Source organism: Phalaenopsis equestris, unplaced genomic scaffold, assembly GCF_001263595.1.
Source record: "Phalaenopsis equestris unplaced genomic scaffold, ASM126359v1 Scaffold000055, whole genome shotgun sequence".
Lineage (NCBI taxonomy): Eukaryota > Viridiplantae > Streptophyta > Magnoliopsida > Asparagales > Orchidaceae > Phalaenopsis > Phalaenopsis equestris.
The window spans coordinates 1,467,868-1,486,743 of NW_018164497.1; the positions used below are offsets into that span (position 1 = coordinate 1,467,868).

The 18,876-nt window shown below is 32.7% G+C and overlaps 2 protein-coding genes across 5 annotated transcripts; one reads left to right on the top strand and one right to left on the bottom strand.

The window, feature by feature from the left end:
• The first annotated feature begins 615 nt into the window (after nucleotides 1-615).
• Nucleotides 616-3,742, top strand: LOC110019417 (dnaJ homolog subfamily B member 13-like). Of its 2 annotated transcripts, none has more exons than XM_020717057.1 (3): nucleotides 616-917; nucleotides 993-1,321; nucleotides 3,283-3,742. In XM_020717057.1, the coding sequence occupies exons 1-3, from the start codon at nucleotides 744-746 to the stop codon at nucleotides 3,728-3,730; spliced, it is 951 nt and encodes a 316-aa protein (XP_020572716.1). In that variant the 5' UTR covers nucleotides 616-743; the 3' UTR covers nucleotides 3,731-3,742. The 2 variants fall into 2 exon arrangements, with proteins under 2 accessions (XP_020572716.1, XP_020572717.1); XM_020717058.1 differs by having other exon boundaries at nucleotides 996-1,321.
• On the bottom strand, nucleotides 3,708-17,749 carry LOC110019416. Of its 3 annotated transcripts, none has more exons than XM_020717055.1 (3): nucleotides 16,550-17,749; nucleotides 10,826-10,900; nucleotides 3,708-3,791 (listed from the first exon to the last, which is right to left on the bottom strand). In XM_020717055.1, the coding sequence occupies exons 1-3, from the start codon at nucleotides 17,432-17,434 to the stop codon at nucleotides 3,714-3,716; spliced, it is 1,038 nt and encodes a 345-aa protein (XP_020572714.1). In that variant the 5' UTR covers nucleotides 17,435-17,749; the 3' UTR covers nucleotides 3,708-3,713. The 3 variants fall into 3 exon arrangements, with proteins under 3 accessions (XP_020572714.1, XP_020572713.1, XP_020572715.1); XM_020717054.1 differs by lacking the exon at nucleotides 3,708-3,791 and adding an exon at nucleotides 5,088-5,522; XM_020717056.1 differs by lacking the exon at nucleotides 3,708-3,791 and adding an exon at nucleotides 5,488-5,556.
• Between the last annotated feature and the right edge of the window lie 1,127 nt (nucleotides 17,750-18,876).

Here is an 18,876-nt window from a genome sequence, read left to right on the forward strand (position 1 = left end):
TATATTTTATAAGTTCAAAAGAAATTAAAAATTAAAATTCGATCTGATTTAAGGTTATAGTCCTCTCCCTCCATGGGATGTCAATTAGGGCCGCCTGGTCGGGATCGGGTCAACCCGAACCCGACCAAACAAGACAAATTCTATGACATGAACCCGACTGAAAAATATTTGGGTCAACCCAAACCCAGATTTTTTTGAGTCGAGTTTGAGTAGTATTGGCGTGTCAAGGAAAATTTTAATACTTAGAGATGTTAATTTGGGAGAGATTGGGAGAGATCGGGTTCAGTTCCGACCCAAAAATGACCTAACCTAAATTAAGTCGATCCGAACTTGACCTGAATATCTCTAACCCGAACCCAACTCGAAAAATATTTAAGTCAACTTGAACAAGAATTTTTTTAAGTCTAGTTCGAATTTTGTTGATGTATCAGGTTAATTTTTGAAGAAAATATTACATGCTTTGTAAATATATGTTATAATGACCGATGAAATGGTCAAGTTATCTTAATTCGATTTATATGTGTCATGATCACTTCATCCGTTTGTCATCAAGTTAAATACATATTTTATAAATATGACAATATTTTCTCAAATCCGCTGCCTCTTCCACTCCTACCATAAATGACCCTCGGCCCTCTCACTATTTTCAGTCTGGCTTTTCTCCCCCTCCCTCTTCATCACTCCAGCAAAAGCAGAACCCAAAGTTGCACTTTTTAGGGTTCCCCTCTCCCTTCAATTCCGCCATGGGAAAACCTCGAGACTTCTACGAGGTCCTCAACATACCCAAGAACTCTTCCCCTCAACGAATCCGCAAAGCCTACAAGACTCTCGTCAAGCAATGGCATCCCGACAAACATCCTATTTCCACCAAACCCGAAGCGGAAGCAATGTTCAAAGCCATCGCAGAAGCCTATGAGGTACTTAAAAACCCTAACTTTACTTACTTTTCCTTTTCCCCTTTCCTTCCTTCTCAAGGTTTTCATGGCGGACAGCAGGCCCTTATTGAAATCCAGGGCAAACCGCTATTTGTAGACTATGACAGCGGTGGCGGAGTAGGAGCACCAAATCGTTCCCGGAGCAGGCCGCCGGCGCCGGCACCGGCTGCGAGTTTTCGCGGTGAGGAGGATAATAGGAAACCTCGCAGCCAACCTAAGGATGTGCACCACACGTCCTCTTCGCAAAAGTCCGGCTTTGGTTCTAATTCCGCTCCTGCATCGCGAAAGCCGCCGCCTTTGGAGAGGAAGCTGGAGTGCACGCTTGAGGAACTTTTTAATGGCTGCAAGAAGGAAATCAGCTTTGACAGAGATGTTGTTGTGAATGGGTATTTTATTCTTTCACTTAACTTTTTTTGTTTCAGATTCTGATTGAGCTTTTTATTATGCTGATTGTCTTGTGAATCTGAATTGTTGTTTTTAAACTCGTAAGATGATTGGAGGCTTTCAACTTTTTTTTTCTTTTTGTAAAAATTTTTGGGGTTCTTTTACTGAATTCTCAGCATTTAAAAGCAGCGCAGTAGAGCTTCAATGAATTTGAAGTGATAGCAGTGTTGCTTAAGGGTTCAGCAATGAATATAGGAGGAAGATATATATTTTCTTTAAAAGAATACATCTTTGAGTCTTTTACATGGCGGATTAGTCTTTATTTGGTAAATGTTTTGTGTATCCTGTTTCTATTTAAGCAAAACAGAAATAAAATTAATTAAAGGCTGTTTGGTTTTGCAGTCGGAAAATATTCAATTGTATGAATGCAGAAAAACAACTTAACATGAGAGGTTTTATGAATTTTAGATCTTCTATTTAACAAACAATTTTAGTTGATTCGATGTTAATTTTAATAAATTTTTTATATTAAAAAAATGAAATTTTTAATACCATTTGCTTTGTCATTCAATTACTCATATTAATATCACAACGTTCTATTTAACAAACAATTTTAGTTGATTCGATGCTAATTTTAATAAATTTGTTATATTAAAAAAAATGAAATTTTTAATACCATTGGCTTTGTCATTCAATTACTCATATTAATATCACAACAATTATAATTCTTGCAACACCTTCTAGACTGTAATCTTGCCAACACAAGAGAGCAAAACAAGCTAAATTAATGTGTTTCTGAAAGAATGTTTCAGACAATTGTTGAAAGTTTGCAAGATCTATTATTGGCTTTAATTGATGTGGCAAAAAAAAAAGTCTTTAAAAAATGAACTGATTGCAGAAAAAGGGTAATTTTGCTGAATTCTACTTGAGGTTTAGCCATATTGGCATCTTAAAAACGACTTGGTCTAGTGCTTAACTTGTCAACAATTTCATATTTGATGAACTCCTTTTTCTCTGCTCCTCTTTTTCTCAGTAATTAATATGACTATAATGATTCCATAGAGCTTAAATTTGTGTGTCCTAGTGAGAAGAGTTGAAAATGTCAAACTTTATATTTATATCAATTATTATACATGTATTGTAAAATTTCATGTTTAATATATTTCAGTTAATGCCTTGTTTGACATATTTTAGAAATATTTGCATACCATTCAATTCCAATGCATTTGTATGTGTAACACCTAAACTTCAATTTTTACATATATACCTTCTTACCTATGCATGAAAATGTGTATTTTCACTTTTTAAAATTTAAATAGTGATATTTTTTGTGTGAAGTGGAAGACTTTGGAGGTATAAATATAAAAAAGCAAGTTTTGGGTTTTAGATATGTAAATATATAAAAATTGGGTTGTAGCTTAGGCTGAGCTTGTTGGATATAGGATTATAGTTACTAGGACTGTGAATTTAGATTGAAGATCGTTAAGCGCTTGAAAATTGATTTGAATTTTGGCTCGGATGGAGATCAGATCGAAATAAATGAGTTGATCTACGAGCCAAAATTTTTTGATCAAATTTTTTCGAGTCGATTAAGAGCCGACTTGCAATCAGCTTGAAATCGGATCTCTAACAACCCTACTGATGTTAAGGCTATGAATTTAGTGAATTTAGCTTGTAGATTAGTAATCGTCAAAAATTGATTAGAATTTTAGCTTGGATCAAGTTCAGATCAACATAAACGAGCTGAGCGACAAGCCAAAATTTTAAATCGAATAATTTTCGAGCTGATTTCGACCCGACCCCGGGTCGCCTCAAAATCGGATTTTTGATGGCCCTAATACTTCCAAGCCAATATCAACATATGTATATTGTATTAATACATACTATTTCTCATCATGGCTGGACTTACTCCTAATGTAAACTAATGTAATATTTACATTCATATCAATTCTCTAAATGACAGTTCCGTTATTCGAAAGGAAGAAACACAGAAGATCAAAGTGAAACCCGGATGGCAGAAAGGGACGAAGATCACGTTCGAAGGAATGGGGGATGAACGACCGGGATGCCTTCCAGCTGATGTAATCTACATGATAGCTGAAAAGGAGCACCCTTTCTTCAAGAGAGTTGGTGACGACCTTGTGCTGAAAATAGAGATCCCTCTTGTGAACGCCCTCACCGGCTGGACCTTCTCCTTCTTCCTCATAACAGGGGAGAAGATGACTCTTTCGTTCCGCGATGAGATAATTCATCCAGGTTATGAGAAGGTTATGGAAGGCCACGGCATGCCGCTAGCAAACAAGAAGGATAGGAGAGGAGACCTTAGGATCAGGTTTCAGATTCGATTTCCGACAAAACTTAGTGAGGAGCAGCGGAATGTGATACAGGAGGCCCTTAAGAATGGCTGCTGATTGATTGTTTCAGCTGCTTATGTGGATATAACAAAAGGATGTTGGGAGACTTGCTCTGTCTCTAAGATGAAATAAAAAAATAAAATTTTTAGCTTCTTTGGTAGATCTATTTTGTTAGTATGATTCATGGAAGTCTCAAGCATGAAGTGTTCATAACTACCATTCTTACATTCATGCCACACCTACAAATCTTATGGATTTACATATCTAACACCGAAAGTTGATATTAACGTTCATTAACAAATTATGCATGAAATGGTGTATTTCACTTTTAAAATGTTTTTGACTGATACGTTGCATGTGCTGTAAAATATTTGAGTGTTATGCACCTAAATATGAAAGATAGGTGCCAGACATGTAAATATCTAAAAATTGTGGGTAAGTATGTAAATGCCATGAATGGGAGAAGATTTATTCTCCCTTTTTAAGACAAAAACTTCCATTAATAAATAATAAGAAATAACATATAGCGTTTGAGACAAGGCATTGGTGAAGTGGAGCATCTTCTACCTCCCTAAAGTGCGTCTTGGATTAATTCTTCCCTCCAACTGTTGGCAGGTAGTTGCAGCTTTATTGGTAGGAGTTAATTACTTCACCTTATTAATTTTAAGTTTATTTGCTCAAGAGGCTTCAATTGTTTCGAGAAATCAATGAATTAATACAATATTGATTTGAATAATAAGCATTGTTTCAGCTCTATTCTATGCAGCGTTTTATTTGTCAGACAAAACAATGCTATATGTGTCAATTTAGAGTTGAATTATTCTTTGAATTATATATATATATAATCCACTTATGTGCGTTTAAGTCGAGTGGTTAGACACATGATGTTGGTTGGGGGCTCGTATCATAACCTCTGAACAATCTTATATATATATATATATATAATTTTATGCCTTCTATTTTTTTAATTAGTATAAACTAACCGAACACAAATAAAATATATAAATCAAGTCAAACACGAATACACAATACACGATCAATTTCGAACGCAGACAATTTCACCCAAATTATAAATTTATCTTAGCATGAAAAGATGCATTTTAATTTTTTTAAAACTAAAATGATTATATTTTTAATGCCATATGAAAGATATTAGTGTAATCGTGAAAACTGAAAAAGCAAAGTTTAAGTGTCAGATATGTAAATATATAGTAATTGGTTGGTATAAATACAGATTCTGCATATAACTGCTAAACAAGAGCTATAAAAATCTCTAACAAAGAGGCCTTCAATTAAGAAATGTGAAGAACACATAGGAAACTTGCTTAGAATATTATTATTTTTATTAAATATTTATTTTATAATGTAAATAATATTATTTTTACTTAGTTTTTGACTGAGAAATAAATATTTATAGATATATACATATGATTAGATTTATTAAAGTTATATAAAAGTTTGCTTGTGCTTAAGAAGAAATCAAATGGAATAAAAGTCGAACTAAAAAATGAAATTATACATAGTTTTAAAGCAACTAAACTAGGCCTGCACAGAGCATAACTACATGAAGTATTACACCACAATCCCAGCTCTGTACAGAAATATAACCACACAACAAAATTAGTAGAAGTAATATAACATGACTACATCACCATAGTGTAATAAATAAATAAATAAATAGAAATGAAATTTAAAAAAAAAATAAGAAAGAAAAATAAAAGCAATATTCGTTTCATGCATTGTGAGCGCGATGAGTTCTCGAAGCCCAGATACCGAAAACAAGAAACCAGAATATGATTAGTATTGGCCAATACCTGGCTGGACCATATTTGATCCTTGATAGAACCACCTGACATTTAAGGTGACAAAAAAAAAGGGTAATTCTGCATAAGAATTATGATCATAAAGGTTAGCCATGTGCTATAGTTCAATATAGATAATAAAGGTTAGCCATGTGCTATAGTTCAATATAGATATTGAATGGCGCAATTTTTAGCTATAGATAGATTAGTGAACAAAGAATAGGTTTTGGTTGATTAAATGAAGAGGGCAGGCGATAAAAGTAGAGATTATCAAATGTTGTCTTTAAATTTAAGATTTTGGGTTAGTTTAGCTCTGCAGGACTTCAAAAAAATACTCCAAGAATATATATATATAGAGGATGATGTACATACATACATACCACTAAATTCATATGTACTTGCATATCTATCTTCTAAACTTATAATGGAGGTATGTTATTAAATAATCATATATATCTTTAAAATGAGAGGGGAGTTGGAGTTTTAAGTGGAAAAGAAGTCATTTCCTTGCTATGGACAAAAACCTCTCTTGCTAGAACTGAAAAAAACGCCGCCTCCTTTTAAAGCCCAAAATATGTGTTTACTTTGGTGTATTGGTTATCTTGTCAGGTAGCGGATACTGATAAACATATTTCTAGTTTAGAGAGTATTCTTAATAGTTCGAGAATATGCACAAGTTTTTCTAATGATTTATTATTGAAACCACAAATCTAGTTTTGGATACCACTACAATTTCTAAAAAGATATATAATATAGTGACTGTAAAGCTTCAGGAGATTAACAAACAATTGCAAGAATTGCTTGTCAGAGAATTCATCAGACCAAGTATTTCACCTTAGAGACCGTTAACTTTATTTGTAATAAAGAAAATTGCACTATGAGATTATGCATCGACCACAAAAAAGTTGAATATGATGATCATAAAGAAAAAGTATGATCTTTCTCATATAGATAGTAGTGAATGGATTCATCAATACTCTTATTACCGTTATGATGTGCCTAAGACTACTTTTGAAGTCCCTCTAAAATTTTAAATTATGTTTGAACATCTTCGTTATAATGGTTTTTAATGGTACTCTAAATCTATTCCAATTTGTAGGAGGAGAATTCCCAAAATCTCATAATTACATTGAAAACTCCTGAAACCCTTTTTTAAGTTTTGGCATTGAGGTGGCTTTTTGTAGACATGTTGGTGAAGGTATAATTTTTTTGTGATCCAGCTATAAGGAAAAGGGGAGGTCTTTAACTTAGGTATCTTGGATGATCAATCAATAAAAATTTTTGTTGGCAAATCCATTATAAATTAGAAGATTATTCTCCGCCTATAGAGCACTTGTATCAAACCTTGATTGTGTGCAAATACTTGATGAAGCCCTTGAAAATGCATAATGAAGCAGTTAAAGAAGAGATTCAAGCACTAAGACATAATGATACATGGACTCTTACTAAACATTCTCAATATAAGGAGTCCATTGGATACAATTGGGTATTCAACATCAAATATATAGTTGATGAGGGTATTGAGAGATTCAAAGTCAAAATTATTACAAAAAGTTTCACTCGTTTATGGGATTGACTATCAGTAAACTTTCGCACTGGTTGTCAAAATGAACACTATCAGATGTCTCCTTTTATTAGCAGTTAACAAAGAGTGAAAACTGCTTTAACTTGACATAAAAAGTGACTTTTTGAATGAGAATTTGGGAGAAAAAGTGTACATTGAGATACAACCAGGATTTGAGAATGATTCCAACAAACACCTAGTAATGCAAACTCGGGAAGTCTCTTTATGGGCTTAAGCAATCAAAAGGGCTATGGTTTGAAAGGTTTGATAAAATTATGAGATCTAATGTACATTCTAAATGTCAAACTGATCATACGCTTTAGGAAGGTAAAATTGATGCACTGATAATATATGTACATGATATGATTCTGACTGATGATGATGAAAAGAAAATTCCCAAAATCAAAGAGGTGTTTGCCACTAAATTTGAAGTCAACGACCTTGGAACAATGAGATATTTTCTTGATATGGAGATAGCAAGAACCAAGAAAGGCATTGTTATATCACAGAGAAAATATATCCAAGATCTTCTAAAGTAGATAAGAATTATTGGAAGCAAATCTGCTAATACTTCAATGGATACCAACAATAAGTCTAACAAAAGAGTAGAAAGTATGTTTGTGGATAAGAGAAGATAAGAAAGATTGGTAGAAAAACTCGTATATATATAACATACTATGTCATATATTGCATATCATGTCAGGATTGTGAGCCAACACATGAATAACCTAAATGAAGAATATTTGGAGATGGTGTACAAGATTTTGATGTTCCTCAAAAAGACTCCCAGTTATGGATTAATATTTGAGAAAATTAGAAACATAGACGTAGAATCCTACACTGATGCTAGCCGGAATGTGGAACTCACTGACAAAATGTCCACCACAAGTTATTGCTCCTACGTATGGGGAAATTTGGTTACATGTAGAAGTAAAAATATAAGTTGTTTCTAAAAGCAGTGTAGAATCAGGGCACTCGCCTATGAAATTTGTGAGGGGATCCAAATTCAAAAATCATTAAGGGAATTAGGGTTTACCAGCAATAAGCTTATGCATATGTTTTGTAACGGTCAAACTGCTATAAGTATTTCCAAGAATCATTTGCACATGATAGGACTAAATATATTGAAGTTGATAGACACTTCATTTCTGAAAAGTTTAATGATGGAATTATACAACTCAGCCACATCCCGACATGTCAACAAGTTGTTGATGTCTTCATCAAAGCTCTTCCTTTAATTACCTTCTCAGAGTTCAATATCAAGCTTGACCTCTACAACATCTACGACCCAGCTTGAGTGGGAGTGTGTAAAATCTAAAAAGATTTTGAGAATCCTAGAACTGACCACCTTTCAATCTCCCAATGTTGGACTTCAGCTTGAGTGGGAGTGTGTAAAATCTAATAAGATTTTGAGAATCCGAGAACTGACCACCTTTCAATCTCCCAATGTTGGACTTGGAGATATTTTTTAAAACCTCTTAACTAGCTTTATTCTCTTCCTATTTATGTTTTTTGTTATTTTTATTTCATGACCTTTACTTCCAAATATAGGTTAGATATATCTGGTAAGTTTGTAAATCAAGAGGATTTAGTTTCTCTATATATATGTACCCTATATCTGAGTAATAAAGCAAGCTAGTATTTTCCTCCCAAAGTTTGTTTTATACCCTAAGATCTCAGAATCTGTAGCCAAAATCATCAACATCACAACCAATAAAGTCGAACTAGTCTTCAATTTAATCAATGCATAGAAATGGGAAAAAAGGAAACTTTCAAATATTAAAGGCATACCTCATTTTTGGTTCAAGCATTAAGATCAAGAGCTACAGGTGATCCTAGATTGATGAGGTATATCATGGTGCTTACTAAAGAGCACAAAATATCTATCGTAGCCTCATCTTCATTCTTTCAGTGACTGTTTGTAGAGCTTCTTGGGATTCTTTTTATTTATACTAATGCCACTTCAAAAGCAATTAATTCTAAACTATAACCCATCACATTCTCCATTGTCAAATCTTAGATATTTCATTTTCATCTAGGCTTTCCATCTTACAAAAATAGCAATAATGTTGATTGATTTTTTGATGAAATAAATTCAAAACTTCAAAAAGTTTTCTATAAAAGTGTTAAGTAAATCATGCCATAGGGATGATCCAAAGATATCAGTGTATCAACACTAGCTTCTTGCTTCTTAGCAATATTCCAGATCATATAAAAATTGAACAGTATCTGCATTTCCAGAATGCAATCTTCATAAAAGCTAGGTTTAAGAGATTTTAAATCTATGAAATTGTCTTTGGAGTGTACAATCTTGAGACTTTCTTGCTCGCATAGCCTAATCTTTGTTGCCAAATGTTTGAATCCACACTCAAGCTTCTTGCAACCCACATTAGTCATGTGGTTAGAGTTGTATTAAAAATGCTAGTTTTGTTACATCGTGCTATCACCATTACCTGTGTAGCAACGTTTCAAATAAAAACAATGAACATGGTGTTACACCATTCTTCAACGAGCTAATGTATTGAGATTAGGTACCACCTAAGTCAGGAATGTGCCTAACTTTATGCAGCTTTCACGTAGTTCATTTGCATATTTATGTATCATATCACTGATCCCCAAAATGACTAAAGGTTCATCATCAAGCATAAATACCTTCTGATAATTTCAAGTGTAATTTAAAATTAGTTCATTATAAGCGGAAGAGTTAAAGGATAGACCTGAGATCAATGCCTATGATTCCTTTAAACTATTAGTACTGAAAATCAATACATCTTGAATGTCATCCATATCAACATTCTTTTTTTTTTCTATTTTCGCACTTACTCCTGCTTTCTTTGGCCATAACTTTATTATGTGTCTTAGCATTCTACATTTCTAACACACTTGAGAAACTTTGGGATTTATTTATAGCGTGTGTGATGGCTCTTACTTCAAGACTTATATCTACCTGTTGCTTGACAATTGTCTTCAGTTAGAGGTCAAACTATAGTTATCATTATACAAAGTAGAAGGCAAAGGGATTTCACCTGCCTTACTCCACCAAATTTCTTCACCGAGGAGAAGATTTCTAGCATCATTTAGTTTAATTTTATTTGATCCATATGATGTGTTGATGCCAAAGTCACTAGAGTGTAGAATCTTTTTGATAATAACGACAAAAATGATATCCACAAAGCTTAACCAACTTGTGAGCAAGTTTAACTCTTTCACGTGCTCAACAATAAGGGATTTAAAAATAAATTTTGAGATTAAAAATTTATACTGAAACTAATAATGTCTTCCTTCATCATCTTGCTCTGGTATTTTCACTGAGAATGACAAATGTAATATTCTTGGTTAGGGACAGGTAAGAAACCTGAATGCTTATCTGCCTTCACCTGTCCATCAACTCCCACTCAGCTAGATCATTAGCAAAAGGTGTTGATCTTTTTAAAAGATTAAAAGCTTTCTTTGATAAAAATAATCTTCCACATCTAATAGTTGAAGTCCCCTCTATTAAATTTATTCTCATACCCGGCAAATAAAAAAATTGCAAGTCTCAATATAAATAGGTAATAAATAGAAGACCTCAATAATAGTTTGTGGAGATTTAAGAAAATAGAAAATTTTGACTCAATTTAAACATCAAGTGCAGAGCCACTTAAATTGTTTAAGGTGTTAGGCCAGTAATGAGACAAGCTAAGACCTTTTATCATACAATATTGCTGCACTTGTGAAATATCAGAAAAGCACTAACAGAAAAATAGGAAAACTACCAAATTAATAAAGGGGAAAATTAGAACTTACAAATCTAAGGAAGATCACAACTGTCAAAGCAATTATACCTCCAAGAAGAATATGGAAACCATTTCTTGCAGTTTTCTGCACATTCAAGAAAACCTTTTTCAAAATGGAGAACCAGCAGTGAAATACCAATGCAGTAGAAGCAATGACAATGAGAAAGTTAACAAATTGAATCGTTTATTATTGGATGGTACTAGCAAAAATTTGCAGAAACTAATTCCATTCCTTAATTCATGGATCTTCAATCTTTGGATTGGAATAAAAACCTTTGCTGGATTCATAATATGAGAATTTTGGTTCATTTGTAATACTTTATATCTTGTAGAAAAATTTCTTAGATAAAAATTTTTTGGTTTTTATGGTTCATGTGCTAATTGTTCTAATAAGATTTTGTGCTTTTGGAAGGAGGAATTTCTAATACATGTTTATAATGATTATGTACAAGCATTGTACTTAAAAGTTTTTAGTTCTTCTTTTTTTTTTATTATTATCTTATTCATGCAAGTTATACTAGAGTTGGTAGATAATTATTATGGGATTACATTGTTTCTTTTTTCAATTGTATTTAGAGGCCTTGAATGGATGATATTCATGCTATATGAAATGTGCTCTTAAGGATGTTGGTTTTAAAGAACATAATTTTACTAATAACTGTAATATATTGGTCTTCATAGAATATTTGTTAATTCCTTTTGCTTGAATCATTTTCCAAGTGCATATGCTAATCATCCGAGCATTATTGGTTCTGATCATTCTTCATAAATGCTTAAAATTAAAAATCATTGTTTCATAGGTATGGTTCCTTTCAGATTTCAAAATGTGTGGTTCAAGAATGCTTTTCCTTAAAAATTGTGAACACTAATTTGAATGCTCTTTTATTCCCATCCAGTCACTTGTCTGTGATGGATAAATTATGACTAAAAATTTAAGAGACTTGAGCAAGTCGTTGGAATACGGAATAAAACTTGCTTTGCAAATCTTTTTGATAAAATTTTAGAAGCAAAATAGAATGTACTTCATTTAAAGATCCGTTTGGGGCAGCTAAAGCTTATTGAATAATTCGCTGATAAGCTGATTAAAAATAATCTGAATTAAAAATAATCTGTTGATAGGCTAGATGCGGTGGCAGATACAAATTTTTATTTTTTTAGAAAAGCCAAACCGCTACCAGAAAGCTATCATCGCACCTAAATAGGTGCAGTGTGAAAACGCTGTTTTAAACGTTTTGAAAACACATAATCTATCAAAACGCAATTTACCCAAACAGGTCAGGTGCGTTTTCAAAACGTCACTGCACCAAATAAGCTGCCCCAAAAGGACCCTTAGAGAACTTTTTTTTTTCTTGGTTGTCAAAGCAGCATCAATTCTGCTAACTTTTTTCAAGACAAAAAAGCACATACTTGAACCTCAAGAAATTGTTGAAACTCATTACAAACAAAAATTTAGTTCTAAAATTCTTTTAGGTGATAAAACTACAAAGTATTTTCATAATTTTGTTAAAAGGACGAAATCTTAAAATCAAATTCATAAAATTAAACTTTGTAATGGTGAGTTGCTCGCTGATGTTATTTCCAATGATAATTTTGCATTTGATTATTTTAAATATTTTTAAACTGTCTAGTAACTTTACTATTCAAGATCTTAAGTTGATTCCCAAAGTTAATTCTTAGAAAAATAATGTTTTTTAACATTCCTTCTTTTAAAGAGACCCATTTGGTCATTTTTAATATTGGATAAAGATACTATTGTGGGCCCTGATGTTTTTTAATTTTGTATTTTCAAAATTGTCGGGATGTGATTAAGTATAGTATGCAAAAGAAGCAATACATTTTCTTTTCTTTTTTTTTTTTATAGTCAATTACATAAAGATTCTATTAGAACATCCATCGCTCTTATTTTAAATTGAAAGATTTAAAAATATGGATGGATTTTTGGCCTATTAGTCTTTGTATTGTGTTTAATAATATCATTTCTAAAATTTTGGATTTTTGTCTAAGAAAATATTTTAAAAATCAATCAGTCTTAATTTACTAGAATTAATTGAAAATATGACCCTCAATAGGATGCCGTGGAGAAAAAAGATTCATGTAGCTGACCCCACTTATTGGGATAAAGTTTTGTTGCTGTTTTGTTAAAGATCGTCGTAGTTCAATCCGAGTTTTGAAATTTTCATATAATACTGGGCCGAGAATTGACTCATGATTTGCATATTAAAACACATGGTCATAATATAATTTACAAACTAAACATTTCAAAGGCTTATGATGGCTTACATTGAAATTTTTTATATGAGGTTTGATTTATACGTTCAATGTTCAACCTCGTTCAAATTATAGAACCAAAGAAAGATTTCCCTATTTCACATTCATCTTTTGTTGATGATTTTTTTCATTGGGAGTATTGCTACTTTTATGATTCTGAAAAGATTCCTTTCATCTTTTGAGTATGATGGTCAAATGATTAAGTTTAATAGAAGTGGTTTCCTTAACACTAAGGATAGGAAAACAACTCATATATTGTTTATTAATCATATTATTAAATTTTCTCACTTATTAAATACTTGGGTGTTCCTTTGGTTTATTAATCATATTATTACATTTTCTCACTTATTAAATACTTGGGTGTTCCTTTGAATAAAGGCAGAAAAAAATATTTTTATTCAATAAACTAATTTTATTAATTAAAAAGAGATTATCTGGTTAGGAATTAAAATGCTTTCATATGGTGGTAAGTACACCCTTATTCAAAGTACTATATATTCCATACCTTATCATTTATTACAAACCTTGCGTCTAAAAATTTTGATTTGTAGTAGAATTGAAAATTTTTTTAACAATTTTTTATGAGGCTCTACTTCCACTAATAAAAAAATTAATTTGGCTTCTTGTTTTAAATATTATGGCAAATTTTCAAAGGGCAGTCTTTGATTTAAAAGGATTTATTAGTAAAATTGTTTACATAATAATTATATGATTGATTTGTAGAAAAAAAGATTATTTACAGGCAATTTTCATAGGTACTGAATATTATTCAAATAGACATCTTCTATCATTCTTTAACAAAATTGGTGATTTCCCTATTTGGAAATGGTTGTGCAACATTAAAGAGGAAGCATAAAAGTTTATTCAATAAGGTATCGGCAATGTTTGTTGCTCCTTTTGGCAAGATATTTGGTTAGGAATTGGTTCCATTGACAGGCTTTTAGGTTCGAATACTATTGAAGATATTAGTTTAAGAGTTCTAATTAGATTTTCATTGGAATGTGCCTAAGTTGATGGATTTTCCTTCATTGAGGATTGATAAAACTATAAATGTTTCCTTTTAATTTCTTCAAAAAATGTCATTCTTTTTACTAAATCATCTTTGGGTGCTTCGTTTCTAAGTTTGGCATGCTATCAAATTTATTTCTACTTGTCCATCCACTTCTACAATTTATTAGGAGTAATAATATTTATGTTTCATATTCAATCTTATGTTTGCATATAATCCATGGTTTTATTTTTGCAGATTCATTACTGCAAAGTAAGGGTATTTATTTAGCTTCGTAATGTCAGTGTTGTTATCATATTGAATGTCTAAAGCATGTATTTATTAATAGACCTATTGTTCCTAAATTTGGCTATGCTTTTTTGACATTTTCAAAGATCATATTAATTTTTCTCATTCTTCAATTTCAACAGTGCTTAATTGATCTAGCTTTTTTAATGGTTCGATTAAGGGGCACATTAAACTCCTTATCCCAACTTTTACAGTGTAGCTTTTATGGAAGGAACATAATTAGGGGAAACATCAAGGAATTAAGATGAATCATATTAGAGTTATTAATAAAATTACTTGCAGATTAAAACAACCATGTGATATCCATCATATTTTGCATAAACATATTACGGCTAGCACTGATCCTAGATAGATATTGATTGACAAGTCATAATACAATGTAAACTATAAGCAATAGCATTGTTTAAATTCATAATTATATTGTAATCAATTTGATCAAGCACGACAAAACCGGCTACTAGATGCCACATCATGCAAGTCCAGCTCGAAATGCATAACAAATATCAAAACAGTTAAACTATCAATTGTTTTGCAAATAGATTGTGTTGACATGACTCGAACATAAAAAATAACTAAAAAGGGCATCCATAATGGCGGCATCGCTGCACAAGAAAATTTCAAAAGATTATCCAAGTGTGAAGAGAATCCAGATTGTTTTGCAAATAGATTGTGTTGACATGACTCAAACATAAAAAATAACTAATTTCAAAAGATTATCCAAGTGTGAAGAGAATCCATCATATCTTGCATAAACATAACACGGATAGCACTGATCCTAGATAAATATTGATTGACAAGTCATAATACAATGTAAACTATAAGCAATAACACTGTTTAAATTCATAATTATTTTGTAATCGATTTGATCAAGCACAACAAAACCGACTACTAGATGCCACGTTATGCAAGTCCAGCTCGAAATGCATAACAAATATCAAAACAGTTAAACTATCAATTGTTTTGCAAATAGATTGTGTTGACATGACTCGAACATAAAAAATAACTAAAAAGGGCATCCATAATGGCGGCATCGCTGCACAAGAAAACAAGCACAACAAAACCGACTACTAGATGCCACGTTATGCAAGTCCAGCTCGAAATGCATTAAAAAATATCAAAACAATTCAACTATCAATTGTTTTGCAAAAAGATTGTGTTGACATGACTCGAACATAAAAAATAGCTACAAAGAGCATCCATGATGGTGTAGTTGTTGCACAAGAAAATTCAAAAGATTATCCAAGTGTGAGGCGAAGACACAAAATTCGATATATGTGCACTACAAAAAACTTTTGAGCAAGAATACTTACAAAAATATGTTATTAAGAAATTTAGCATCATTATTAACTATCTAATTAAATATATAAATAAATATTTTTTTGCTAAAGTTAATTCATATATATCTAAAAAAATCCAATCAAATTTTTTCATGGTTTTCCCCTTCTCAAATCAAATCATATCATCTCGCATTATAATGCCTAACAAATATGAACCATATCTCGTTAAAATCACAAAATCCCGCACCTCTCCCGCCCAACTTTACAATATTAACAAAAATGAAAAGCAAAATATTAAATCCTTCATTCCATCGAGGCACCCGCAACTCCCTCCCACCTCTCTTTCTCAAGGCTGCAAAAGAGCAAACCGAGCCAGTTTATGTTCCAGCTTGAGCTTGTTTATTAAATTCAAACACGAGTCGAGCTCAAGCTTAAATCAAGCCTTTGGGTTCAAGCTTGAGCTTATTTATAAAATTCAAGCTTGAGCCGAGCTCGAGCTCAAATCAAATTTTTGTGTTTATGGTGAAGCTTAATTTTTCACTTTGACTATTTAACTCAAGTTCATGGTTGTTTCATATGATGATAATCGAGCCATTATCGAGCAAAATAATGAGTAGTGTTATCGAACAGGGAATGAAAGCAAAAAAAATGCACAAATATTATTGCCACTTGAGAGATCACACAGCAGTCATCAATCGGATACCCGAAGCATTTCGGTAAGCATTTTGGTCATGAAAAAAAATCAACGTAAACTGGGAAGTGAAATAATAATGCCTATTTTTTAAGCGATACGAAAATCCATCAACAAACTTATATTATGCCAATGAAAGGTGGATGACAACAGTTATTATCAGCTATTAAGCAGCCAATGCCAAACAGAATTAAAACAAACCTTGCCAACATGAGGAGCAATAAGCCAAGCAAGTGATACGGTTAGCAAACCCGTGGCAACAAGAATCCCAGTACCTTCCACTGCCCACGTTGTTGTTGGATTTTCCACTGCAACAGTACTTTCAGTTGGGACATTTGATGGCTGATCTGCTATAACTTCCTGTGGAACTACAACTGCATTATTTTGGGGATTGAACCAAAATGAGACCTCATTGAGTCTCTGTCTCCTAACAGCAGCTAAAGCGTCAGGATCTACACCAGAATTTGTCCCTGCAGGGATCTGTGCCAGCTCACCCCTCGCAGTCTTTTCCCTTAATGATTCATACTCCTTCAGAGAAGCCACAATCTTTACAAAGTCTTTAGGTCTTATATTTTTGGCAACAGTTCCGCATATTTCACAAATAGTGGATTCATGGCTAATAAACCACTTCAATGCACAAGCATAGTGTGCAAGAGCGAGATCATTTTTGCAAGAGCACCCAAGATTAACTAGGGTGTTTTGATAACCATATGAACTGAACTCCAGATCAGAACACACAAAAACCTCACCATCAGGGCTAATGAACTCAATTAACCCAGAATTCTCTCCACCATCATTTACATCCTTTTCAGCAGCACTTTTGGGAAACTTCTCAGTCAATTCACCAACCTTATTTATTTTAGAAATTGCTTCGAATGGAGGGAAAATGTCCAACAAACGTAAGGCAGCATCTCCTCTTAGGTCAGATTCTACACAGTGGCACACACGACAAAACAAGTCGCTCGACTCCAGGGGTTTGGAACCTGAGGAACTAGAGCTATATTCAGTCTTCCGGTGAGTGGGAGAGCACAGGCACACACCAGTGTTTGCACAACAGCAAGGCCTCTCTTTTTCCTCTTGGGCCATTAAACCAGAAACAAGTCCTCTGACTTTGAGCCAATAACACTTCTATAATACCATAAAGCAAATGATTACTCTAGTCCACTTACAGCCAGCAAATTAAAGAATACTATGCTTGCAAAGAAGGAAACATGAATCATTTTAATCCTAGTTGGCCGAGAGAGATCACAGCTTTCTTATAATTCTTTGTTTTGGGATAGCCATGGAAAGATGACCCCATGACCCTTTGTGTACATAATAGCCCCGGCAGACAAATTCCAATGTGGATTTGACTTCAAATTTCATAGAAGCGAATGCTTGATAGACATTTTCAAGCAATAGCTGCACAATAAACACAAAGTCATGACATGAGAGAAGAAGGGAGTTGCATCACCTTACATTAGAAATCTACTTGTTTGAGAAGGTAACGGGTATACAGGATGGAAGGGTTTAAATAATAAGATTCGAATATAATTTATCTTTTTTACTGGAAATTATGGAATCCGACTTGACAGCAAAAAATGCAAACCAAAATTAAAGGAGAACATTCCCATCAAAGCGCCCTTCTCAATAAGATCAATCACCAAGCCAGGGTTTTCTCTATTCTTATTTTCTTCCTACCTCAAAGTCGATAAGATGAGATTTATTATAACTTGGGCAAGATTCCAACTCAAGAGCATGCCAACAACTTCCAAGGCCCTTACCAACCCAAACTACATAACACCTACTTTTCTCTATTATAAATACAGAAAAAAAAAATCAAGAAAAAAAATACTTGAAATAATTTTGTAACAATTTTCCTTCCACTTTGGAACAAGACAACCAAAACAAATGCATGAAAACATCCAAATCAACTGTAAGAGGACGATAATGAAACTTTTTACCATCGTTCATGCTCTGCAAAGTTGATTTATTTAAATGCATAGTCAACGACAAACTACGAATGGGACATCCCATGAAATCATTTAAAGACACCTCGAGAGTAATCAAAGTTATTCAATCATCTCTAGTTTTCAAAAGCATATTCCACTAATGCATTCTAAGCATCAAAACTATCTAAAAAATAAGACTTATACCATCGAAACTATTACATGAGAAATAAACAAATAAGAAATCATGCAAAAAGTGAGGGCAAAAATATTTGAAGCAAGAATTCATCATATGATAATCAATCAAAAAAGTTTTACATCAAGATAACAAATACAAGAACATGGCTCACAAAGTAGAAATAAAAAAAATTAAGGTCTTCAAATAATTAAATTTGTGAGAGAGAAATTTAATTCGTTTATACGGTAGTTCGTGAATAGCTCATGTTCGGCTCGTTAAGTAGTTCATGTTCAATTCATTTGTTAAGTAAGCGAGTTGAACACGAACATTTTTTTTTAGTTCTACTTATAAACGGACCGAACACAAACAAAGATTTATTTGTTCGTGTTTGGAACGTTTTGGCTCAAAATAATTAAATTATT